We start from the raw sequence: 26,492 nt of genomic DNA on the forward strand, positions 1-26,492 counted from the left end.
CTGTTGCTAGTTGAAATGCAACAAAACATTATTTTAAAAACTCCCAGAAATCCCCAGCCAGCACACAATAATAAAGTTATATAAATAATTAGATATAAATAATGTGTTAATGTATTAAACAAATGAATGAATTTTTGGCAAGAGAGAGTGAGGGCTCCTTGCCTTATTCCCTCTGATTTGATCTTTACCATCTTTCATCAGTTTAATTGTAGTTTTATTTTATTGTGAGCTACCCCAAATCATTGGAAGACATCATTATTATTGTTGTTGTTGTTATGCAGTGAAGCCTAAGCAGCGAAAATAATGCCATGTTAGTCATTTTTCATCTTATTTAATGTTCCTTTTTTAGCAATTGCACAAAGATAAATGTGATGCTTGTTGATAGCTTAGTAGCACTGCATTTCAAAATAGCAAGGACCATTCAAAAACCTTCTGAAGTTCTCCGTCTCCTTATTCAGAAGGAGAAACTGATGACTAGGACGGCCATTTAATGGAGTGGATCTGTTAGAGAACAATATTTCTCATTCTCAGAAAATTTAAGATGTACGAACTCCCAGGCTAGGGGATTCTGGGAGTTGACGTTCATACATCTGAAAGTTGTCAAAGTTAAAAAAAAATACTTCATTGAACAGTATAAAAAGGCTTGGAAACCCTTGGCTAATGAAACACATACTGACTATTTAGTAAGTGACAACAGAGAACACCAGAGAATAAGCAGAGAATTCTCAACATGCGGCCAGGCCTAAGCTTATTAATTAACTGGATCTAGGACCAGGAATGAAGCATAAAGCAGTGTGTTTGAGCATGGAGTCCCATTTCCTCTCCACAGCTCATGTTTCCTCCTTGCCTCATGCCTCAGTCTGGAGGATCTCAGCTGGAGCCAAGGGTAATAAAGTTCAAGAGGAAGGGAAATGTGCAAGCAAATGCAGCTTCCTTTGCTCAGGGAGTTTGGCTCCTCTGAAATTAAAACCCAAACAGTAGCAGCTGAGAGATGTCAACAAGACAGAGTTCAAGGACAGTTGGTCAAAAGGCTGGCTAGGCCTTGCAGGAAACAGCTTGGTAATCTCTAACCTCACTTCCTTCTATTAAGACAATAAATAAATAAACAAACAAACAAATAAACAATTATTATTATTATTATTATTATTATTATTATTATTATTATTATTATCATCATCATCATCATCAAATAAATAGCATGCATTATTGCCAATGAACTTAGTTCTGGCTGAACATATTTTCCTGGTTCCTACAATCTAATATTGATAAGGCTTCTTCATCTGCATGCACAGAAGTAAAAAAATATTTTCAGGCACAAAAACTATAGAAATTGCCAGGCTGGGGTTCATGAGCTTTAGTTACATCCACTTGCATACTATACATACCAACATAGCCTTCAGTTGAACAAGATTGCTGGGAGAAGACAACCTTCTCCTCCCTCACTACTCATGCTAGTGTAGGTTGCTGCCATTACTAGCTGAAAACCAGAGATTTCAGACAAATAACAACAACAACAACAACGGAGTTGGAAGGGACCTTGGAGGTCTTCTAGTCCAACCCCCTGCTCAGGCAGGAAACCCTATAACATTCCAGACAAACTTTTTTTTTTTTTTTTTTAGCCTACATGAGACAGGAGATGTTCCAAACTCTGTGAAGTTTATGGCATTTGGTCAAGCTTCCATTTTGAACATTTGTTCAGGAAACTTTTGGACTTCTGTTAGAAGAAACCACAAGAAAGAATCATGGAAGAGTGTGAGATTTGTGTAGCTTTGTAATTGTGATAGAACATAGCCTGGGTTCCTAGGAGGGAGGGACTGTATTCTAGAGGACCAAAGAAAGTAAAGTTTAGGTAGTTTGGTTGGGAGAAAGAGGGTCAAGACAGCTCTTCCCTAGTAATGTCAACTGTCCAGTTGGCATTTCCAGAAAAAGAAAATCCTGGGACATGATTTTACCAAGCGTAAATTTCTTCCTGCCAATTTTCTGATGTTATTATTGAGCAAAATGGGCAAGGTTCCTGGCAGATCTGTTTGTCCCAGGTAAACCAAAGATTGCACGAAGTCCATAATCCACAGGTTGTCTTCCATTCTGTACTAATCTGTTAGCAGTTGCTGTCTTCAAATCAAAAACCTAAACCACCAGATTTAGCCCTTATTTTGTCCTCTTATAAAAGATATTGGGAAATGCAGGTGTACAACTGCTGTCAGTTCTTATGTTCATGACGTTGTTGCCAAGGTCTGAAAAAATTTATACAAACCAGCTTACTGTTTCTTCTTTCTCACCAATCAGTGGTCCTCGACTTGCAATAGTTCATTTAGTGTCCTTTCAAAGTTACAACCGCACTGAAAAAAGTGACTTAGGGCCGTTTTTCACACATTCCCCCTGGTCACGCAATCAAAACTCAGATGCTTGGCACCTGGTGCATATTTTTGGCAGATGCAGTGTCCCAGGATCACCTTTTGCAATCTTCTGACAAGCAAAATCAATGTGAAAGCCAGGCTCATTTAACAATTGTGTTACTAACTTAACAACTGCAGGGATTCGCTTAACAAGCATAGCAAGAGAGGTGGTGTAAAAAAGGGGCAAAATTCACTTAACAACTGTCTCACTTAGCAACAGAAATTTTGGGTTCAAATATGGCAGTAAGCTGAGGATTACCTATATTCAAACTTGCGGTGTGGTACTGTATAAGATACACAAGATACAAATCTTATATATTTCTTAAGGTACAAATGTATCTTAAGATAGAAATATTGAGGCCCAAATGATCATAAACCACTTGTAGGAATAGTGCAGAAATGACCTAAAATGGGGTCATCTTTTAGCAAACACAGTAGTCAACAGAATCCTATTATTAGCTGTCACCTAAAGTATCTGGACTTCATGGCTGAAAGGGTGAGAGTAAACAGGAGGTGGGATGAGGCAGGGAAAGGTGGCAAAGCACAGTCAGTATTTGCTGATTTTCTTGTCTGCCTGAAATCCTTGTGGAGGCGTGAGCAATGCCCCTCTTGAGTATATGGTGATTTCTATTTTAAAAATAGGTGAAGATGAACTTCCAGCAACCTTTCCTGCATAATATTAGGACTTTCCCACCCTGAATGAGCTTTGGAGATAATATCAGAAGTACTTACATTATTGTTCTTCCCTGACAGGACACATTCATCTATCCTTTGTTGTGATGCAGGCCAATGGATCTGCCAAGTGAAACAACATCTCATAGTTACAACTCTAATTTCCCATATTTTCTCCTTAACCCTGGTCCCAAACCAGAGAATATATTGAATTGGAGGTTTTGCATTAGAAATCACTTGGGGTTTTTCAGTGTGATTATTTTAGAAGCCAGCAGTCACATCACCTTGCTGTTTGTTTCTTAAAGGCAGTACCTTTTTGGAGGAGGAGAAATATTCTGGATCATCTGGAAATTACTCCATTCCTTTGACTGTGAAAAACCCTATTTATTAGTAGGTGCAAAGTACAATGTGGTTGTTTTGGAATCATAATAACAAGTACATACATACACATATACAGATTTTAAACTTATACTGTTTCATAACTAATAGTTTAGAAGTGGAGAACATTTAAATATTTAAAACATTTTACAGGAATGATCATGAAACCCAGTTTAAATTGCATAGATATAAGCAATGTTTCTCTCACTTGGTTAAGGCGTCACCATTTTGTCACCTGTTTTTATGAAGTTGCACCTTGATCTAGTACAGTGTTTCCCAAACTTGACAATTTTAAGGCATGAGGACTTCAACTCCCAGAATTCCACAGCCAGCAACGCATGCCTTAAAATTGTCAAGTTTGGGAAACACTGATCTAGTAGTTAAGGCACCAGACTAGGAACTGTGAACTCTAGTCTTGTCTTTGGCACAAAGCCAGCTGGGTGAAGTTGGCCCAGTCACTTTCTCTCAACCCTGGGAAGCAGGCAATGGCAAACTACTTTTGACATCTTGCCAAGAAAATTGCAGGGACTTTGCCAGGCAGCTTCTAGGGCTCAACACTGACTTGAAGGCACGAATATAAATAGTTATGTGTTCCTGAATAGATCTACATGTTATTTCTCTCCATTCATATCTCTTTCCTGAGTTAAAAATGAAAAATGATTCTCCATAGGAATCTTTTCTGACCAAATAGCCTACAGATTACGTGTTGAGCCTCCCTCTGATCCCGAAGGAAACTTGGCTTTAAGTGAGCAAGAAAAAAAAAAAAAGATAAATAAATGGCACTGTGGCACATGAGCTGAGGTGGCGCAGCAGTTAGAGTGCAGTACTGCAGGCCACTTTAGCTGACTGTGTTCAGCAGGTCAGCGGTTCAGATCTCACCGGCTCAAGGTTGACTCAGCCTTCCATCCTTCCGGGGTAGGTAAAATGAGGACCCAGATTGTTGGGGGCAATGTAAATATATATATATACATTGCTTACTGGTGTACACCGCTTAGAGAGTGCTTGCACTTAAAGCGGTATATAAGTCTCATAAATAAATAAATAAGAGATGCCTGTCAAGAGTTTAATACTTTTGTTTTATATTTGGTAGACTAATCTTATATTGAATAATGTAGGAAAAAGAAAAAAAATCTCTGGGCTATTGAAGAGACAAAATACACTCCAAAAAAGCAAAACAAAACCCTTCCTAAAAGATCTGGACAAATATTAATGTTTGTTTAATATTTTCTTCATTGCATTAAACGCTAGAAAAAAATGATATATCAACTGTAGAAAGATCAATTTAAAAAAAGCAATCCTATTTCCAACTTACTTTTCCAGAGAGATTCATCTGCTTCAATATCTTTCTATTGCAAATTCAGCATAAATTTAGAAGCATTTTGTTCCTCATCAAACAGAATTTCCCTCTGCCTACTCCTGATAATTTTTTTTTTAAAAATACATTCTTACAATCAAGGGCTCCCGATTGATATCATGAAGGTCTAGTGAGAGGATGTAGTCTTTGCTCCCCACATACATTCGGTCATGATCTTCATCCTTCAGCAAGATTCGGTAGTCTGTTGAGTTGAGAAGGAAATTGAAGAAGCGTGCAGTTCCAGTGGCCTTGAGCTCTATAGGAACAAACAGAAGGAAAGACCTGTATTAAATGTCTTTTTCTACCCTGATTCCAAAATAGTCAACCTCTGGGAATAGTATGCTTGATTTAGGAGAAATCGAAGTGCTCCAAAACTCAGTAAGACATTTGACTCTTAAATAGAGCAATATACTTGTGTGTGTAGACATTAACAAATTATTCAAAGAAACACTCCTCTTGCAGCAATGCAATGTGTAAGCATAATTTAGCTCATGAGATTCCATCAACCCAGATTTAACTTGAATTATTGAAAGCCGAGGACTTTCCCAGCATCTAACTCTACATTATTCTCTACTAGACTGTCAATCTGTGGGGCCCAAGAACATCTATGATACATATGAGAAAAAATAAAAAAAAAAATAAATTAAAAAGTATTTCTATAAAACATTCTGTCCGGTCTTACATACAATGAAACAACATGGCTTCATATTGGATATTCACTGTAGTCCTTTCAATAAATATCTAATTTGGAGCATTTGGAAAGTGGGATTTCAGAAGGGAACAGAGTAGTGGCACAGTTTATCCATATGTATTATCATATCAGTTTTACATGCCTGTAAATGAATTTTAGGTGTTGCTGTAGAAATAGCCTACATCTACAGAGTCTAAATCAGCTCCAGGAATGAGACCTGATGCCTGAGATTGATTTCACACCTTGATTCCACTCACATGTTACTCTTCCTGACAACTTCAAATAAAAAGCACACTTAAAATTAACAGCAGTTCCTTTTACAATCTACTGACGCTGAATTTTAACCTGGAGGAATATGAAGGTCAGCAAAACAATACAGTGAGGAATCGTCATTTCACTCAAATGAGATCTTTCCTGGAAATAAATCTCCGTGGAAATCAGCCTTCCAACTTATTGAGAGCAAAGAGGGCAGCTTTAGTTGCTGCAAAGTGGTTGATAATTGCTACTAAATGTTCCCTACACCTCTGTACAATATGTCAATATAATTACCTTTTAAAAAAACAAATAATTAATTTGAGGAAGCTGTTTGCCAGTGAACTGCCAGTGAATTAATTACATAGCTGGGCACTGAGCTCACACAGGTCCTTTGTTTGTGTAAGTGTGCTGTTCAGTGTGGAAGGGGGCATAAGGCTAAGCAGGTTTCCCACCCTGAATTCTTGTGAGTCCAGCATCTTAGGCAGAGACATCATTCTTAATTTGTACAAGTGTTCTTTTAAGAAGAAAAATTGGAGCCAACACACTTATTCAGAATTCTGTTCTCACTTCTGTTTTAAGGATTATTGAATAGTTTGTTTCCTTGACTGTTATTGTATTATCATCAAAGGGCTGTAGAGTTAGTTGTCAATTCTTTCACCTGTTGTTGGTGGGATGGTCTGGGACTTGTAGTCTACATAAACAGCCCCACCTCAGTTATTTAGCTTATCAGTAAAGACTCATCCCATGTTTTCATGGTGATTATTATGTGATCTGGGGCAGGGCAGTGGTGCAGTGCTTAAGATGCTGGGCTTTTCAGCTGGAAAACTGGCAGCCCAGATTTGAGATCCATGCGACAGGGTGAGTTCCCATCCTCGCCCCAGCGCTTACCAACCTAGCAGTTCGAAAGCATGCAAATGCGACTAGATAAATAAAGGTGCCACTTCGATGGGAAGGTAAGCAGGGATTCACTAAGAGTCAGTAAGGTTGAGAAACACTGGCTTGCACTGAAGCTGCCCTACTTTTCTGTCATATCCACACATTTTGGATGATTACTGCCAATGGAGCCATGATGCTTCCAATTGTCAAAACCCCAGAAGAGCATCTAGGAGTCCAACCAATGATATAAACCAGAAGGAAGAAGCAGGTAAAAATGAGGCTAATCAGAAAGGCTTTAAGAGACCAAAGGAGAAAAGAGAAATTGTACCAGTAGTGAAGAAAAGCATAGCTGAATTCATCTGGTCAACAATCAGGCACATTATCTGGTGGCGAAACAGATTGACTGTACCTTTCCAGCAGCCCCAGAAAATATATGTATATGTGTGTATACACACACACACACACACACACACACACACAGAGAGAGAGAGAGAGAGAGAGAGAGAGAGAGAGAGAGAGAGAGAGAGAGGGAGAGAGTTTTGTTAAACACATGTTTCCACAGAACAATTAGGTCAGGGGTCTCCAACCCCCGGTCTGTGGACTAGCACTGGGCCGCAGCATGCCAGCAACTGGTCTGCACAAACAAGCAAAACCCAGGCAGCACACAAAACCACACATCCTCCGGTCCGTGGAAAATCCTCTCTCCGTGGAACCGGTCCCTGGTGCCCAAAAGGTTGGGGACCTCTCAATTAGGCCACATCTTCTTTATTATTGCAATATATGAAATGTATTCCGAATCCAGACATAATAAGAGATTGACCAGCATTGATGAATTAACACACTGAAAAGATTAATCAAACAACCAGATACATTCAGATAACTGAGAATGTCCATTCCATCTTTCCCAATATGGCTATTTGCTGTTAGAGATTTGTTTACAATTCAATGCACTTTATTTTGTCACAGAAATTATTGCCAAAAGTATGGGTACACTTGATAATTACTTTCCAAAAGCACAACTTTGAGTATGCTACAGCCCATGCAGTTTTGAGCTGTCCAAAGTTAATATACAGCTGCATTTCTTTAATATGCTCAGTCCAAACTTCTTTCTAGACAAATGTAATATCCAGAGTAAACCCTTTTTTAAAAGAAAGAGAAGGAGGAGGATAAGAAACAAAAAGGTAGCCTCAACTCTCTACTTTAAGAAGAAGCAAAAGATATGGTAGAAATCATCCAACATCTGGGTGATTTGTGCTAAATAGCAACAATTCTTCACTCATTCTCTTTAACCATGACAGCAAAAGTATTACTTTCTGCTTCTCACCAAATTATGCTGCTTCAGAAGAGGGGAGTGGGGTTTAATATTAGAGAATTGTGACAGTATTTAGTTCTAGAACTAAAACAAATTCCAGAACTATAATAATTAGTACTCCAATAAACAATTTCATAATTTCCTTATGATCTAGTGCCAGCTGGTAACTTTGGAGCAACTAGTAAAGAAAAAAAAGCTGTTTCTGCAACATGTAATCAGTACTTTGTTTCAGATAGGAAAGCTTCAAACCGGTGATTCATTAAGGAAAGAGAGGTTTCAGAGTTACTACAGCTGTGTGAGTGAAGACTTTGGGATTCTGAAAAAAAGATTCATGAATTTTTAGGTTGCTGCTGGTTGGAGGGAAGAAGAGGATAGTTTGTTATTTTTTCATCAAGCAAAGCATAAAGTATGAAGTCAAGAAATCTGGACATGATGGCAAGTAGCCAATTATGAGTTGAAATGAGCCAGCAACAAAAGAATAAATCAATCAATACGTTTATTTTTTTTCATTTGCATGTATAGCACATTCAAATGAAAATATAGTAACTCAATATAAGCCATTTAAAACAATAAAGAGCATTATACATGCAAATAGAAAAAATGCTTTCTAAAGTTCATTGTTCAGTAATCTCTGGGAAGACACCCCAAATATCTGATAGATCCAACTACTGTTATTCCTCAGAACATACAACCCCTAGTCCATACAAATGGTTCTTATGATGGGAAGTTAAGACAATTCTGCTGCTGGATATGTGTAGTGATATGGGGAAAGCACTTGGAGATAAATCCACACAGAAGTTTTGTGCTCTCACTGTGATGCCACCCCTAACCTGTTCTCCTGACACTTTTTCTCCAACATTCAATTTCTCCATAAGTTGCTTTTATGGTAGACTTTTGGAGTAAATTTGAGAACTAGGCACTACCAGGGAAAGTATTGCAGGATTATTTCTGGTACTGGTGAGAATGGTGTCAAGGTCTGGCTACATGGAGAAAACAACTGGGTCTTCCCTGCCATCTTCTATGTCAGGGTAGGTAAGGGAATCATCATCACTCATTGGATTGCCTTAAAATAGTTGGATACGACTAAGAGGAGAAGGAAACAAAAGGACCAAACAAATTATGCAAATAAACAAGTTCTTCCTCTAGCACAATAAGTATCAGCAAACAGTTAATTCTTAAAGTTTCTTTAAGTGATCTAAAGGGAAGAAGTTTGCAAGCTCAAAATTGTGCTTTTTTCTTCTTCAGCTATTTCCCACTGTGCAATAACAATGTTAGGCAGATGTGAACAGATGAAATATTAATTCTTTAACTGCATTGTTTCATTGACATGAGGGAAATGGGTTTAATAGAATTAATAGGTGCAAAAAGAGAGAGAAAGAACATGAATGGAATGCAATAGTCTGAGACATTCACATGCCCTTTAGCATGTGTTCTGTTTCCTTGGATTTAGAACACTGTATATTGGTGGGTGTATTTCACACACTCCCATTTTAACAAAGCAGACACTATGTGATGTTCATACTGGTGAGTCCACTTTGTAGCAATTTTATTATACAGCAATATTAGCATCAGAATGCACCACAAAATGCCTCTAGTATAGATTCTGCTGATGAAAACACAGGATTATAACAAATGGCTTAATCTTAATTAAGCTTCTTCAGATGGTGGGAAATGGAACCCATCAGGACAAGATTCAGCAGTCCATCTGCATTTAAAGGAGAAAGGCCACTCTTTCGAAGACAGTAAAGTCCACATTTTGGACAGAGAGGACTGCTGGTTTGAAAGAAGGGTTAAAGAGGCCATCTATATCAAAATTGAAGAGCCTTCTCTCAACAAAGGGGGAGGGATACAACACCATCTATCTCTAGTTTACAACACAGTTCCAAGAAGGCTCCACATCCATTTGCACCACTCAGGTGACCTTGAAACAGATAAACCTCCAAGTGGCCTCAACAACTCTCTAAAACAGGCATATCAAACTCGCGACATCATGTGACATCGCACGACATATCACGACTTTTCCTCCATTGCCGGCAATGGGATGGGCACAGTTTCAACGTGATGCATCTGGCCCACGGGCCGGCAGTTTAACATGCCTGCTCTAAAAGAATGCAAATGACCAGCTATCTGCAAGGAGTATAAATCCTTCCATTCCCCACCATCCAGTCAGAGCTGAAGAAGCTTCTTGGATGAGAAGCGAAACATCTTCAAAGAGAAAAAAGAAAGTCCAGTTGCCTCCTGAAAAAGCACCTTTGGGACAGTCATCAGAAGTATTCATTGTCAGACTTTAACTTTCAACCTACTTAGGAATACAGGTCCAAGGGTTTGACTACCCCAATTCCATAGCCTGCCCAAGCATCAGAATTTCAAGACTTTGGGTTAAGAACGGAATGCACTGCAAATGGTTAGGTGCTCAAGACAGCAGCAGCAGGCAAATATGCTATGACAATAAAGTAAATATTTCATCCATTGGCAGCAAGAGAATAAGATGCAATGGCTAAGCCTTTCCCTTCCCATCCCCTAAGAGACAACAGTTCAAGGCTCTTGTCTATCAAAAAAGTGACAGAGAAAGGAACCAGGACAGGTCAGTTGGTATTTGGAAATACAGGACCATGGCTGGCTTTGCCTCTTATTTATGCTCCACAAAGCAACAGTGGGTAAAAGAGAAATCCTGAAGCACTCCTGAGTTTGCTTTCAGAAAAAGCCTGTGTCAGAAACCCACCTAAGAGGCAGAGAAAAGAAGCTTAGCTGCCAGGAGAGGGAACTGAGATTTGGTCATGGACCAAAGACTGGCTATGGAGAAGGCAAAAAAAAAACCGGATTAGCCCAGTGGCTTTCAACATTGTTTCCCAAATGGCCCTGAATTCTCTAATCAGGTTCATTCAATAGATAAAGCTCGGCTTTTGTTAGCTTAACTAGTTTGCTTTTCTTGGGTGAGATCAGCCATCTTCACCTCCTGCATTGTATGATGTTGTTTCTGCCACTTGACTGAACTGCCAAACTTTCTTTGAAAGCAAGAGAAACACTATGTCAGCCCTAATCATCACTCTCTACCAAAGGTGCCCTTTTTTGTAAGCATTAACTAGCAGAACTTCTAAGCAAGAATTAACCATCCCACAACCGAACTACTGTCGTCAGCCATTATCTGGAGACACACATCCATGCTTACTGATCCAGAAGTCCTCCCTCCTTTCTTCCTTGTGTATTCCCTGTGTATTCTACAACCAAGATAGTGCTAGAAATTTAGAGCCTCTGAGGTAAGCTAAGCAGTAACAAAGTCAGGTTTGTCTGAAATAGCTGACAAATAGATAAACAAATATACAAACATATATTGTATATTAGTTAGTAAAATGTTGGAGTCACCTAAAACCCAAAGAGGTGGGTTTTAAGTGACTCCAACATTTTATTTACTTTTCATCTTTCGTGATACTAAAGAAAGGACCTGAGATTTTAGTTGAGACTTTGTTTTTAGTTATAGGCAATGAACACATTAAGCTCTCTAGGTTCAGGAGAGGCATTGTAGAATTTCCTGAGGGCTAAAGTAAGACATTTTAAAGATTTTGAAGAACCCATGAAATGAGTGCTTCCTACAGCCCCTTTCATCCCTTTACCCTCACTGCTTCCTTTGGCAATGCAATTTTTGTCTTCCACATTTTTGTCCTCTTAAGTGAGCAGCAAGTCAATTATAAAGTGTGAGGTAGACTAAATCTGGAAGGAACTCCAGAAATTATATTTCAACTCAATTAGTTTATTCTATTGATTTGAATAGAAATAGTAAAAGATCATTTCCAATCCTGAACAGTGGAAGACTCCCTCAAAGTGTGGCCTGGAGCAAATATCATCAATGTCCCTCAAAAAACATTGACTAGAGGCCTACTTAGTGAGAAGTCCTGGGAAAGTTAGAAAGCTGCTATTTGGAAACTCACTCACTCCAGCCAAGGGGGCAGCAAAGCACCACTGGTTACCTTTAGTCAAACATATAAGGACATTAATTCCGCATATCTCAGATCAGTCTCAAAGCCAGGCTGGGGCTTGCTTTGTTTAAGCACAGCAAGACGGAAAATTATTTTACATTGGAAAATTATTTTACATTACACTGCTGGGGTTTGGAAAACAATGTTTCTCCCTGGAATTTGCCCAAGCTACTCACACCCCTTTCTCTTCCATCCTACCTGTCCTCCACACTTTTGACTCTTGATGGTTGTTCTCTTTGGCACCCAGCCATTAAAAAAAATAATAAACCCCAAGTGCAAAGTTTCTGTTTGAAGTTCTTTAGAAGAAAAGATCTTAGATCTTTAGAAGAAGAAAAAACTCTTGCTCCATAAAAAATTCCTGTAAAGGTTCGAATGTCTCTCTGGCACAGTGAGATGGCAGCATTTGCCTTCCATAATTTAGTCACATATCTGGCACGGAGAATAAGCAAACAGTATTGGGAAGAAGTGAGAAGCCTCCCCATCCTAACAGCAACTGAGAAACACTTCACTTTTTGTTAAAATACACAAAAAATGGTAGGGAGGACACATGCCGCACATAGTTTTACTTAAGTACTTGGAGGAGTGATGAAGTTACATTCCAAATTTTGAAAAATCCCAGCTCATCCAGTAAGGGGTCAACTAGATGTAGCTGTCACAGTTGGGTCATGTGTTGATCTCTGTATATGTACATTGTAGGGAAACAGTCTCTGGACTCAGATGCTCCTAAGATTTGGTCTGGTCTTCCTTTGCACTGAGAGAAGAGAGAGAATTGTCTATAGCTTAACTTTAATTTTAAAACAAAACAGACTAGCACAGTGGTGGTGAACCTATGGCATGCATGCCAGAGGTGGCACTCAGAGCCCTCTCTGTGGGCACACGTGCCATTCCCTGGAGATGGCAACCATCCTCTTCAACCAGCCGCCTGCTAACTCACTGAGGTCCCACGTGGCCAGATGCATCCCAGCACCCATGCGCTCACTGGCCTTTGTGTGCGGGGGCCGATGGTGTCAGGCAGCAGCCACCCCGGCCGCTGCCTCACCTTACCTTGCAACAATGGCACCCCCACCCTGCCTCACCTTGCCTCGTCTCACCCTGCAGGACGAGCTTCTTGCCCACGTTCCACCTGCCAGAATCACCCTGGATCTCCCCCAACCCTGCTCGGCCTCCAAAGGCGTCCCTCCCCAGGAGCAACACTGAGCTGGCCATGCTCACCCTGGCCATGCTCAACGTAGCCACACCCAGCTGGCCATGCCTACCCAGTACCTGGCGATACATAAGTGAGTTTTGGGTTGCAGTTTGGGCACTCGGTCTCTAAAAGGTTCACCATCACTGGACTAGCAGATATTGTTACCAGGACGACATACAACGTTTGAAAAATCAATTTCGTTAGAGCTTACTTTAGGCAACCCAGTGACATTTTGCCATATTCAAAAACAAAAGTTGTGGACAAGTTTAGAGGAGCTCAGGGTATGTACACCCAATACTTTGGGAGAAGTGCATGTAGGGAATGTCCTAGGGCCTCCAGTTATGTATTTCATATTATATTACATCTTCTGACTTTTAATGATTCTCAACATGTGTGGCAAGGATGCCCTGTACCTTCAAAACTCTTGAAGTGAGGTTAGCTCACTTGGCTCATAGGATTCACTGGCCTCAGTTATGGATATGGTAGAAAGGGTGTGCAAAGAAGCCACCCAAAAGGAAACAATTTTCTATCTGTGCCCAGGGATTCTGCTAGTGCACTTGTCTTCCTCGAAGGAGGAACCCTGCAGATGTCATTCCTCAGGAATCCTGAATGCTGGGTGGCATTAGCTGCTTCACTGCTTAACAAGCACTCAGCCAACTCCATCTATCCACTCCCTCTGCCTGCCTGCTCTAGCCTTCAGACAACTCCCTACATCCAGTCATTTGATTCTCCCTGTATTCAGCTTTGGGAGGGGAGAAATGAATCACAACATACTTCTCCCAAAATATCATATTTTGCTAATTTAAACCCATTCACACTCATTCATGATCAGTTGCGGAAGTTTCGGTAATGGGTGAAAATCAACTTATGCAAAAACCACTGGGAACATAATATTAATTTGTAGCTTTTCATCAAAGGATGTTAAGATTTGGTGGGTTTTTGAAAATCAGACTTTTAAATTCTGACAGCCAGCATGAAAATTGCAAGTTTCAGAAGGTGCTGGATTTAAGATTAGTAATAAAAATTCATTTTATGTCTGCAACCCTGCTTCTCGCATTTCACACATGAGCAGATTTTTCAAGCCTTAAAGAGCTCCTTGTCCCAATTACTTTGTGACAAGCAATATCGTGTAGGCACGAAGATAGTCTCACTGTGGCTCCTCCAAGAACCCACTCAGGAGAAAATCGACAGCACATGAAGCCAAGGAAGTATTAAATCACCACCATGCATGTCCTAGCAGTGTCAATTCTTTTACAGCTCACATTTTTGAAATATATTTTCCAGGAGACAAGATAAGAGGCAGCCCTACATGCTAACCAGGTTCCAGATTCTATCTTACAGTACATAGGGGGAGGAAATTTTCCATCTTTCACCAGCTATTTTTAGTTCCAATGCTAGAGAAGTGCTTGAAAGAATTTAATGAGGGTCATGAATATTCAGGCACTAAATGAGGCACACAGATGACAGCCAGGAGTGCTACAGATGCCTTGGGTACAAGCCAGAGTTTCACTATCATCCTCAGTGTAACCAGAAATACAGCAGGCCTTCCTCTGCTTAGTAATATTCTCACCCATTCATATTCGTATCCATCCAGCCCCATCAACCTTTCTTTTACCTGCTAGTCTAAGCTGGTAAGTGATATCTGATTAGACATGACTAGAACATGTCACAGAATCAATGTACACACTAGGATAGTAACTGCTGGATTTGGATTAGGTCACCTTAAACCAGACATGTCAAACACAAGGCCCGGGGCCCGGATGCGGTCCGCGAAGTGGTTTCATGTGGCCCGCAAAGCCATCCTGGAAACAGTGAGGGAACGGCCCCCTCTGCCTTCGCCCTGGCCCAAGCCAGCTGGGAGCCAATGTACAATTTTGTGGTGGCCATCTATGCTGAAATGCATTCAGTCTTAGCTATAGAAGCCTCCCCCCTGCATCGTCTGAGAGGAACAGCGAGATTCCTCCAGTGGACCATGCCTTGGCACTTGCCCTGGTCCCACCCACTTCTGCCAGAGACCCTCAAATCTATCCACTCCTGCCCAGGCCCCCACAGGCACCCTTGATGCAAACAATGTAGAGCTGGCCACCCCCACCCAGTAGGCCACACCTACCCTGGCCACACCTACCCAGCCCACTGAGGGCAACAACAATGCTGATGTGGCCCTCAATGAAATTGAGTTTGACACCCCTGCCTTAAACAAATAGGCATCACTTGAGACTTCAGGGTTGCTGCCACAATCCAATGGGTTTACATAAAGTAAGATGTAGCTAGCAATCTTGAACATACCTGACCTTCACAGACATGTTTGTACCTCAAGAAGAATCTTATAAAATGAGCCCTCCAGAAGGTGGGTGGCAATGTATTAAAGAGGGTCTAGGAGAAAGGTTGGCAATTTCTAAATAATCTGATAATTATTAGCCAGCTCCAAACTAATAGCCAGTTTACAATACTGAAGGCCTTCTGAAATAAGATCCAGATCATTTTGCACACTGATGACTGTTATGGTTTATAAACTTTTGTCCATGGCATAGCAAAACATAAACTGGTCACTGTGGTTTATTCAACAAAGCAGGGTAACAAAACATGATAATGTAGTGTGTGCTCTTATATACCTCTTTCTGCTAATTATTTTCAGCAGTGGGGTCAGCTGGTAGAATACCTATAAGTGAGGAGAGTTCACCTGGCATCAACACTTGACTACAATAGCAATAGCATTTAGACATATACAGCTTTATGGCCCTCTCTAAGTGGCTCAGAGAGTCAGCATATTGCCCCCCAACAATCTGGGGCCTCATTTTACCTTTTGCAGCCAGCAATTAGCAAAAGTAGCCTGCAGTACTGCATTCTAACCACTGCACACAAATTACTCAGCCATCACAACCCATGCAAATCTTAGTCTGTTTGAAGGGTTTGGGCTGCTCTTTTGTTATCTTGGTTTAATTGTATTAATCTTTTCTTATATACAGAATTTTAAGTTTTAAGATTAAAACTTATAAATATGTTAATAAGGAAACAAAGCAGAATGCAAAAGTGATAGATAATAGTTGTGTGGAAGCATCAGTTACAGTATGTCCCCCCCTCTAAATGATATATTACATTACTGAATGAACTTTTTATGTTTTAACATAACATTTTATGTTGAAAGTGTCCAAAGCTACCTAAGGCCTTCTGAGAGCAACTGGCACGGCAAAACTTTAGCGACAACCTTTTCATATCCATTCATGAGGCAACAAAATGGTGGTGCTGTGGCTGGTGCTAATGTCTCAGTTGATCTGATCACCGACCAGCACCAGTCAAGCAGCCATTGCCTCTGAAACCTCCGACTGTGCTGGGGCCCTCCTCTTCCTTGAAACTCCAAATCCATTTATATTCTTTGGAGGGGAAAAAAAGCCAGCCCAGAGGAATGTTCCTGTTTTCATTTCTCTTCTGAGTTGCTGCAATCTCAACTATGCCCGTTATTGCTGAAATAATAAGCCTTTCAAGGTCATCCAAGTACTTCAACAAGAAAGGGAAGGGAGAGGAAATTAATATGCCTGAGGAGAGGCATTTTTGCTATACAGGTTTCTTTCCCTTTGAGTTCTAACTTTTCCAGAAGAAGGAAGTTGTAGGAAGTGACACAAGACATGTGAGGGTGGGAAGGAGGGGGGGGGGGGTCTAAGCAGTGGTGACTGTTTTCAGTGCCAGCCTGGCCTGGCATGTTTAATTTCCAGGGTCAAGAGACTCCTTTCAGTTGCATTTCACCTGAACAACAGGAATCACTATTTTTTTTTAAAAAAAAAAAGTGGAAGAAAAAAAAGGAACAAAAAGCATCTGGAGCAAGAAAATGTTTTCTACTTCATACTGTGGAAAGGGAAGTGATTCAAAGCTGTTCTGTAAAAAAATTGACATGCTTCTCTCTCTGCTCTTTGAAAAGAATGAAAGCAATATTTTTGTAGGACCCAAGAATTCACCAAGTTTCATAAGGGTCTGTTTTTTATCTTTGAAAACTTTGCCAGACAAGAACTCAGATGCGCCAATCAAGCTCAAGTAACCATATGTCACTGAGCTCAAGTAACTCCCCCACTCTTGGCCCAATATTTAATTATCTTACATACCTTTTCCCCTAAAGCAAAATACTGGAAGCAGTTGTGGGTGAAACTCAGGAGCAACAGAATGCTTAGCACAACAGGGTTTCTTTTTCACACATCCTGGTTTTCAGTTTAACTGCAGGCTGCTTATGGTATCTTGATTATACATTGGTTAAAAAAAGTGAATGATATCCATGTCCTGTGTAGCTTGGGCATAAAGAGAATGAATACTTTCCTCCTCTCTCTCTTTATGAAATAAAATTCTCTCTGCTTGTAGATAGCAAGGGAATCTCCTGCCTGACACAAAGCACTTTCCTATTAAATGGGAGTGCAGCTTGCCTACCCATGATCACCTAGCAACATAAAGCATGATGCAGGTTCTTGTTGTTCTAAAAAATATAATTTCATCTCAATTCCATAAGATTACTCTCTGAGAGAATTAACACACACGTGATTAAAAACAAAATGTGAAGTGTTAATATCACCTTATAATGCCTTGGTAAGGACACACCTGGAATATTGCATCCAGTTTTGGTCACCACAGTGTAAAAAAGATGTTGAGACTCTAGAACAGGGGTGTCAAACTTGCAATGTCACGTGACGTGCCGTGATGTATCATAATTTTTTTTCCATTGCTGGCAATGGGTTGGGTGCGGTTTTGGCATGATGCATCTGGCCCACGGGCCCAGCAGTTTGACACCCCTGCTGTATACAGAGTGCAGAGAAGAGCAACAAAGATGATTAGGGGACTGGAGGCTAAAACATATAAAGAACGGTTGCTGGAATTGGGTATGTCTAGTTTAATGAAGAGAAAGACGAGGGGGGACATGATAGCAGTGTTCCAATATCTCAGGGGCTGCCACAAAGAAGAAGGAGTCAAGCTATTTTCCAAGGCACCTGAAGGCAGGACAAGAGGTAACGGGTGGAAACTAAGAAAGGAGAGAAGCAATCTAGAACTAAGGAGAAACTTCCTGACAGTTAGAACAATTAACCAGTGGAACAATCTGCCTCCAGAAGTGGTGAATGCTCCAACACTGGAGGTTTTTAAGAAGAGACTAGACAACCATTTGTCCGAAATGGTATAGGGTTTCCTGCCTGCCTAATAATAATAGTAAAGTTGGAAGGGACCTTGGAGGTCATCTAGTCCAACCCCCTGCTCAGGCAGGAAACCCTACACCATTTCGGACAAATGGTTGTCCAGTCTCTTCTTAAAAACTTCCAGTGTTGGAGCATTTACTGCTTCTGGAGGCAGGTTGTTCCACTGATTAATTGTTCTCACTGTCAGGATGTTTCTCCGTAGTTCTAGGTTGCTTCTCTCCTTGATTAGTTTCCACCCATTGCTTCTTGTCCTGCCTTCAGGTGCTTTGGAAAATAGCTTGACTCCTTCTTCTTTGTGGCAGCCCCTGAGATATTGGAACACTGCTATCATGTCCCCCCTTGTCCTTCTCGTCATTAAACTAGACATACTCAATTCCAGCAGCCATTCCTTATATGCTTTAGCCTCCAGTTCCCTAATCATCTTTGTTGCTCTTCTCTGTACTCTTTCTAGAATCTCAACATCTTTTTTACATCGTGGTGACCAAAACTGGATGCAGTATTCCAAGTGTGGCCTTACCAAGGCATTGTAGAGTGGCATTAATACTTCACGTGATCTTGATTCTATCCCTCTGTTGATGCAGCCTAGCACTGTGTTGGCCTTTTTGGCAGCTGCAGCACACTGCTGGCTCATATTTAGGTGATTGTCTACTAGGACTCCGAGGTCCCTCTCACAGTTACTACTATTGAGCATGGTGCCACCTATGCTGTACTTGTGCATTTGGTTTTTCTTGCCTAAATGTAGAACCTTGCTTTTTTCACCATTGAATTTCATTTTGTTAGTTAGTGCCCAGTGTTCAAGTCTGTCCAGATCCTTCTGTATCTTAAGCCTGTCTTCTGGAGTGTTGGCTATTCCTGCCAGCTTGGTGTCGTCTGCAAATTTGATGAGTTCCCCATCTATCCCTTCGTCCAAATCGTTGATGAAGATGTTGAAGAGCACTGGGCCCAGAACAGAGCCCTGGGGCACCCCACTACACACTTCTCTCCATATAGATTTGTCCTTAAGGCTTGGTCTTGTGCAGCCAGAATTAGTCCCTCGTTCTCTTTCTTCAATTTTCCTGCTCTTAGCCATTGCCAGGTCTTGTTATTATCTGCTTTCCCAGCTATTTTTTTAACATATTGGCCATGTAGTGCTTTGTCTTCCCATGCCTCTATTCTGTTCTTCATTTGGTCTTTCTTGTAGGCCAGTTTGGTCTCTCCAGTAGTCAGTAAGCCTTCCTGATATACTAATTTCAGTACATCTTCATCATTGTTCTTCAGATATTCTTCCAAAGCCATTTTTTCTTCTTCAACCATCTGATGTACTTGTAGCATTCCACGCCCACCTATTTGCCTTGGTAGATAAAGTCTGTCAATGTCACTGCGTGGATGAAGGGCATAATTCATTGTCATTATTTTTCTGGTCTTCCTATCCATTGCTTTTAGTTCTACTTGAGTCCAGTCCACTATTCCAGCTGTGTACCTAATGACTGGAATTGCCCAGGTGTTGATTGCCTTTATGGTATTTCCTCCATTGAGTTTGGACTTTAAGATCTTCTTTACTCTCTTGATGTATTCACCTCTAATCTTTTTCTTGACTTCAGTGTGCTTGATGTTGTCAGCTTGAAGGATACCCAAGTATTTGTAGTACTCTTCCTCATCCAGACTCTTAATGTTATTTTCGTGGGGCATCTTGATTCCTTCAGTTTTCATATTTTTCCTTGTTTGATAGTAAGTGTGGCACATTTGTCCAAGCCAAACTCCATTACAATATCTTGGCTATATATACGGACAGTGTTGAGCAGCGATTCTATTTCAGATGATGTTTTTCCATACAGCTTTAGATCATCCATATAAAGGAGATGGGATAGTCTGGCAGATGTTTTTGATATTTGATAGCCATGTCCTGAGTTATTATATTATTATGGATCATTGCACAGTCAGCCAGATGTTCAGACTGGATTTGGCATTTTGTCTACCTATCGAGTCCTTACCCACGACCTGGGATAGGCAGATGTGGATGTTTGATGGTATTATTATTATTCTACTCTACTCTACTCTACTCTACTCTACTCTACTCTACTCTACTCTACTCTACTCTACTCTACTCTACTCTATTCTTTCCTGATGGAAGTTCTGTAAGAATTTCCAAGCCATTCAGAAGAATGACTGACTAAGCTGTGCCAGGAATGTCACAAAACACTAAACACTGAAGTGAGGAAGGAAGTAGATCAGTAGCCTAGTAGCCATGCCTTTCAGCAACCTATGTGAGGAGCAACTTGGGGCTCTTCTTTCAAGATCACACCTTTGAAGAAGCAACAGGCCAAGGACTGAACAAATGAATGCGGGAATTTGGGGAGAGCTCTTTGCCAGGTGGCTGGTATGCTGTCCTTTGGGACAGTGAACTACACTGACTCTGTTGAAATAACAGCTCATTGCCAATTTGTTGGGTTTTCTTTGTGAAACAATGGGAAGGATTGTCCCTTGCACCAGTCAGCAAAACCTCTGGGGCAGCTCTAGTTTCTCTTTGCTTTCCCAGATAACTTTGTGAGTCTCCTTACATTTCAGTTTCCATTCTTTTTTTGAGGGCTCAGTGCTCCTATATTGCACTATTGCAGTGCAGAAATACCTATCTAAACCATGATCCAGGAACTTAATACAATCTTCCTCAATCTAGTGCCTTTCAGATATGTTGGATTTCAACTCCCATAAATCTCCAGCAATTCTCAGAGTTGGTCGAACACATCTGGAAGCCACCCAGTTGGGGAAGGCTAACTTAAACTGTTTACAACCTTCTTCTACCCTTGCCTTGTTATTTCATAAATGTACTATTATTTATACTTAAATTCAGATGTGTTTCCTTTATCCATTATGCTTGGAATAAGTTAGTAGCAAACCATGATGTTGCCAATATGGCTAATTTTTAAAGACTTTTTATTGCTTCAATACTGAAGTCAGCTCTTTGTTTTCTGTCACAGTGAAAAGAAACAGAATTATTTTTTTAAAAAATACAGTACTGTTGTAATCATTTGGCAAGTCCTTAAAGGCAGAAGAGATGTGTTTGGAACTATGCATGCAAATGTGTGTGCACTTACAGGCTCCATGAATCACAAAATATAAGTAAGAGTTACATGTGGTGGCCTTTTTTTCTGAATATATTCATTCATCCAATTCTTAAGAAAAGCATGTTGACAGAAAATGCATATGCAACTCTCAGTGTGGCCAAATGTCAATGCAGGGGTGAGTCTGTATTTGTGTCTGTGTTCAACACAAACAAACATCTGGATGAAAGATCTGGAGCAGCTCCAACATCTGTTTCTTCCATAATTTGCCTGTCAGTGCACTGAAGCAGGGCAGCATTTGGAAGGCCCCCCATATAGCAGGCAGGGGGGTAGACCAGGAAAGGGTGAATGAGGCCAGAGAAGTATTAAACCTTGTTTGGGTTCTGCCTTTTCTGCATCCTCCCCAGCTGTTGCTACCTCAGAGGAAAGCAGGGGCCCCTGCCTTCCTCACATGCTTCTCCCTACATATCCCCCCCCCCCAATCCCTGGGCCTGCCTCAGTCCATTTGTGTCAATGAATAACCTGGATCAGTTATTGACTCTGTAGAGAACTTATGTAGCATCACAATATCCGGCAATGGAAGTGTACCAGAATACTGGTGTACTAATATCATGAACTCTGCTCTCTAAGGTATTGATGCCACAAAGGGAAAAAAAAGGGAAGAACCAGGGCATGGAGCTGTTCCCTATGTAGGGAATACAGGAATCTGCATTTCATGGAGTCAGATAATTCATCCTTGTGGTTTGTTAATATTTATACTCTTGGCAGCAGCAGCTCTCTAGGTTTTCAGACAAGAGTTTTTCCAGATTTACCTAGAAAGCTGAGGATGAAACTTCAAATGTTCTGCGTGCAAAACACATGCCTTATTACTGAATTATGGCTGTTCCTGAAGCTTAGTACTAATTTTACAAACGGAAGTTATATTTCTCCATCCTACACAGAAAGGGGTTTGAATGGAGGTTTGCTATAGGAGTTTGGATAGGGGACAGCAGGCTTCCGCTGGAGTGGGTATTGGTTCAAAGGGCCTCAGAAACAGGGGGGTTTATCATCCTTAGTTCTGGAGTTGCACTACCCTAGACAGACTTGGTGCACAATCTGGTGGTCTCCTGGACTTGCAATTCCTGCTCAAAGAAGAGATGGCAAAGAGAGGAAGTAGGAGAGTCTTTGTGCAAATTTGTTCCCTTTCCTGGATCATGAAGCCCTGTGTGTAGTCACTCATGCCTGGTTGGATTATTGCAATGTGCTCTACATTGGGCTAACTTGAAGAGTATTTAGAAGCTACAATTGGTACAAAAAGCAAGAGCGGGGACAGTTCTGGAGGCCCCTCAGGTGCCTCATGTGTGACACTGCTATTACATGAGCTGCACTGACTGTCAATTTGCTTCTGGGTCCAATGCAAGGTATTGGTCATTACCTTTAAGGCCCTTTGTACCATGAATCCAGGGTACCTGAGGAACTGTGTTTACCCCACTCCATTCCCTCTAGCGGAAAGGGCCTACTTTGGATCCCATGAGCCAAAGAATTTCAGCTGACAGGGTCCAAGAGAAGAGCTTTTTCTGCTGGGGCCTCTGCACATTCCTGGCCTTCTGAAGAGTCTAAAAACTTGGTTCTGCCGCTTGGCCTGGGATCCTGACAGGGGCCTGCTACAATGGGGGTGGTGGACCAGGCAGAGAAGACCCACAATCCCAGGTCACTTGCCATCTTGGTTTTTAGCTTTTCTATTCAACTTTCAAACTGGTCAGTCCTAGAAGAGATCAACCACAACTGCTCTTTAGAAGGCCAGATCCTGAAATTGAAACTCAAATACTTTGGCCAACTAATGAGAAGGAAGGACTCACTGGAGAAGGGCCTAATGCTGGGAAAGATTGAGGGCAATAGAAGAAGGGGATGACAGAGAATGAGATGGCTGGATGGAGTCACTGAAGCAGTAGGCATGAACTTAAATGGACTCCAGAAGATGGTAGAGGACAGGAAGACCTGGAGGAACGTTGTCCATGGGGTCGCGATGGATCGGACACGACTTTGCAATTAACAACAAAATTCAACTTTTCTAATTTTAATTGTTTTCTTTTTCTTTTTTAAAATTTTTATTATATTGTAAACTGCCCAGAGTCACCGTATCTGTGAAATGGGTTGTATAGGAATTTAATAGATAGATGACAGACAGACAGACAGAGCCTCTCATTAAGTTCATAAGACATTCTTCTGAATTCCTTTTCTAATCTCTTTGTATGAACCTGGCAGAATTATAAGTACTGAAGTAGGGGGGGTACAGTGAGGGTTATATCATTGAATACAAAGAAACCTTAGGAAGTTGTAGCAGAGCAGAAAAAAATAATTTCAGAGCAATTCTACACTGCTACTGGCTGTGCATCCCAAATCCTTGAAACAGCTTTACACTTCCCCGTCTTCATTGCACAGAGCTCTCCATGTGTCAGCCAGCGCTCCCTCTAGCTGGTCAATGGAGAGGTGCAAAAGCTGACAGCAGCCCGCAATTCACACTGCTGCATCCATTTATGTTGTGAGGATAAGGGGGGGGGGGAGGAGTGCTCAGTGTATAGGGAGGAAAAGATTCATGGGAAAGCAGCAGAATGGATCAATGGTGCCTTGACTGCTGCAGGCAGGCAAGATATCTCCAGAATCAGGAGATGGGATAAGCAAAAGTTCCCGTCCATGGGAAAATTGCCTGCCACAGCTCCAGGGAAACAATACAAAAAATACAAAACAATATTTCCTTTGGAGAAACAACTCAATCCCAGATGCTACAGTGTTATCCTAATACGCAGAAAGGTCTCAGCCGCTAATATTGTAATCTATACTATTCAGCCTTTTTCTCCTAGTTCTTTTGTTTGACTCTCTAAATTCTTGGCACTTCTATGCATCCTGGTGATACCTGTTCTTGTCCTTATTCATCTGAATACTCTCTGATCATTTACAGAAGTGTTTAAAAACATTAATGAGCAATTAATTGCTTTACAGTACTAGAGCTAGGTACGTCTCTCCTCTCTTATTCTCTAAGCTCATATTGGTGCAAACAGCTGACCAGTGACTGGAAGTAACCGTACATTTCTCCTCCCTTCTCTGAATCTGGAAAATGAATAATGGAAATTCTCTGACTGCACTCCCAAATTACAGTGATCAGGAAGAGTGACTGACAGCATTGCCATGTGACTTGTCAATTTGTTTGTTGGCAACAGCTCACTGCATTTTTTTTTTTAAAAAAAGGGCATGGTTCCTTATGTATAGCTTCAGCAAAATAATTAATGATAACATATTGATTCTTAATCTACCACAGTGCTCCAAGTAAATATTTTGCTTGAATTGAGGTAATAAAAATGCAGAACCCGTGTGCTTAAATGATCTGTTAAAGAATTAGCAGTTGCATTCAAACAATATACTAATCTTGAAAAGATTTTTTTGTTTTTTGTTTTCTTTTGCTTTTTAGTGGCTTTCCAAGTTGTGTGAATCAAGAAAGTGGATAAATTCAATATCCATGTTGTAATAACACCCCCAGTTTTAGTTTTTTGTTGCCATTTGCCATGTAAAATTTTTTAAAAAGCAAGGGGGGAAAAGCACAAAATACTTTAGGAGGAAGACAGGATACAATCTACATTTTTTAAAAAGCATATTTTATTATACTGAATATATTCTGCTTCCTCGATCATATATTTCAACCTTCAGACTAGATTATTTATTAGTGGCATCCCTAGATTATGAACACTAAGAATGTACACATTAAATGTTAAAGTAACAAGGTATCTTATAGTGATTATTGAAGCTATTAACTCACAAGAATCTCTACATATGCAGTTCTCATCATGAAATATGTGGCCTCAGATATGAATGGAATATTGCATACATGATACACAGCATTCATAATAAACACTTTTTATCACCAGAAAGTAAAATCTCTACAGTTCTCACTTAGGTATCAGTGAAACATTATACATTATACTTGTTCTTAAAGAGGTCAGAACAAAAAAAAAACCTCCCATAATCAAACCAGAATATTAATAAACTTTCTGAAATCCACAGATCTGAGCTCAATAGAGTATAGGTTAAAAATTACATCAGAACAAAGTAAATGAACTGAAGGAACAAATCACAGAGTCACATAAAAATAAATTGCAAAGTACAAAGTTTGCAATTTTAGATTAATTGCAAGTCTGAGACGAAGAAGATTTTTCATGGATTTTCTCCACATTTGTTTGGTCTAATGTTAATTGTAACACACAGAAGTATGTCTCTATAGTAAAGCTATTGCTGATACAACAACATTGCTAGCATTATAGAAGCTTTTCCTAAACAATAATCACTCACATATTAATGCAGCTGAGCCTTGAACAGAACCCAGGAAAGAATTGGTATTGTAAGTATACAGTTATATAATAAAGAAGTGCAGCTCTGACAGAATTCATGTAAGAAGGGGGAGGGAACTGCTCAATGGCTCAGTCACTCATACCTAGACAAGAAATAATTAAAGTAAATTAGCAGTAGCACAGAAATACAGATTGTTCTGTTCTCCAGTGAGCAATGTGCCAGTCAGTTCCCTGAGTGCTGTGGGCCTGCTACAGCTCCTAGGCTGGCTGCTGTCCCTTTGCATTAGAAATCCCATCAAGCAAGTAAAGCACCCATCGGAGAAGGACCCCCCCCCCGTGCCTTGCAAGCAGACCAAGTAAAGGACATGGCAGGTTCTCATTAACTTTAGCGTCACAGCCTAGTAAGCTCTGTGTGTGTCTGAAAGGCAGGCAGGCTCAAGCCAGGGTATTGTGTGACTGCTGGTTACATAATGAGAGGTATGTCATTCCAAGAAAAGGGGAGCAGAAGACTGCCTGGAAAAAAAGATGTTCGTCTTTTTATCAGTTATTATTAGTCTTGTCTTCATTTAACTGGAATGTAGAAAGGGGGGAATAGATCAATCTAAATACCAACATCAGCTGAAATATGGTCTCTGATTCATACTTAGCTTTCTCTAAAGCAACAATAGCCTGCATAAACCTCCAGTGCAGAGATTTAATTTGAACTCAATGTAATCAAATCTTTCAATCAAACTGACATTCTGATATGGATCAGAAAGTCAAACAGAATCATCAAATTGGGCAGTTCCAAATAGATTGTGCAGACAGATGCTCATTTGGAAAATATAACAGACCGCCTTTCACACTTCATATTGAATAGATGGTTGGAACCAATTT

At 40.5% G+C, this 26,492-nt stretch overlaps 1 protein-coding gene across 5 annotated transcripts in view; it reads right to left on the reverse strand.

Annotated features, from left to right (window-relative positions):
* SEMA3F (semaphorin 3F) overlaps positions 1–26,492 on the reverse strand; it is a 151,716-nt gene that overhangs the window by 44,018 nt on the left and 81,206 nt on the right. For all 5 annotated transcript variants that reach the window (XM_039333742.1, XM_039333771.1, XM_039333755.1 and 2 more), the window contains exons 3-4: positions 4,896–5,056; positions 3,129–3,191 (exon numbers count right to left, since the gene is read on the reverse strand). In XM_039333742.1, coding sequence (XP_039189676.1) covers positions 3,129–3,191; positions 4,896–5,056 — 224 coding nt within the window. The remainder of the gene's footprint in view (positions 1–3,128; positions 3,192–4,895; positions 5,057–26,492) is intronic.

Source organism: Crotalus tigris, unplaced genomic scaffold (genome assembly GCF_016545835.1).
Source record: "Crotalus tigris isolate CLP2741 ecotype Arizona unplaced genomic scaffold, ASM1654583v1 scf7180000017625.6296891, whole genome shotgun sequence".
NCBI lineage: Eukaryota > Metazoa > Chordata > Lepidosauria > Squamata > Viperidae > Crotalus > Crotalus tigris.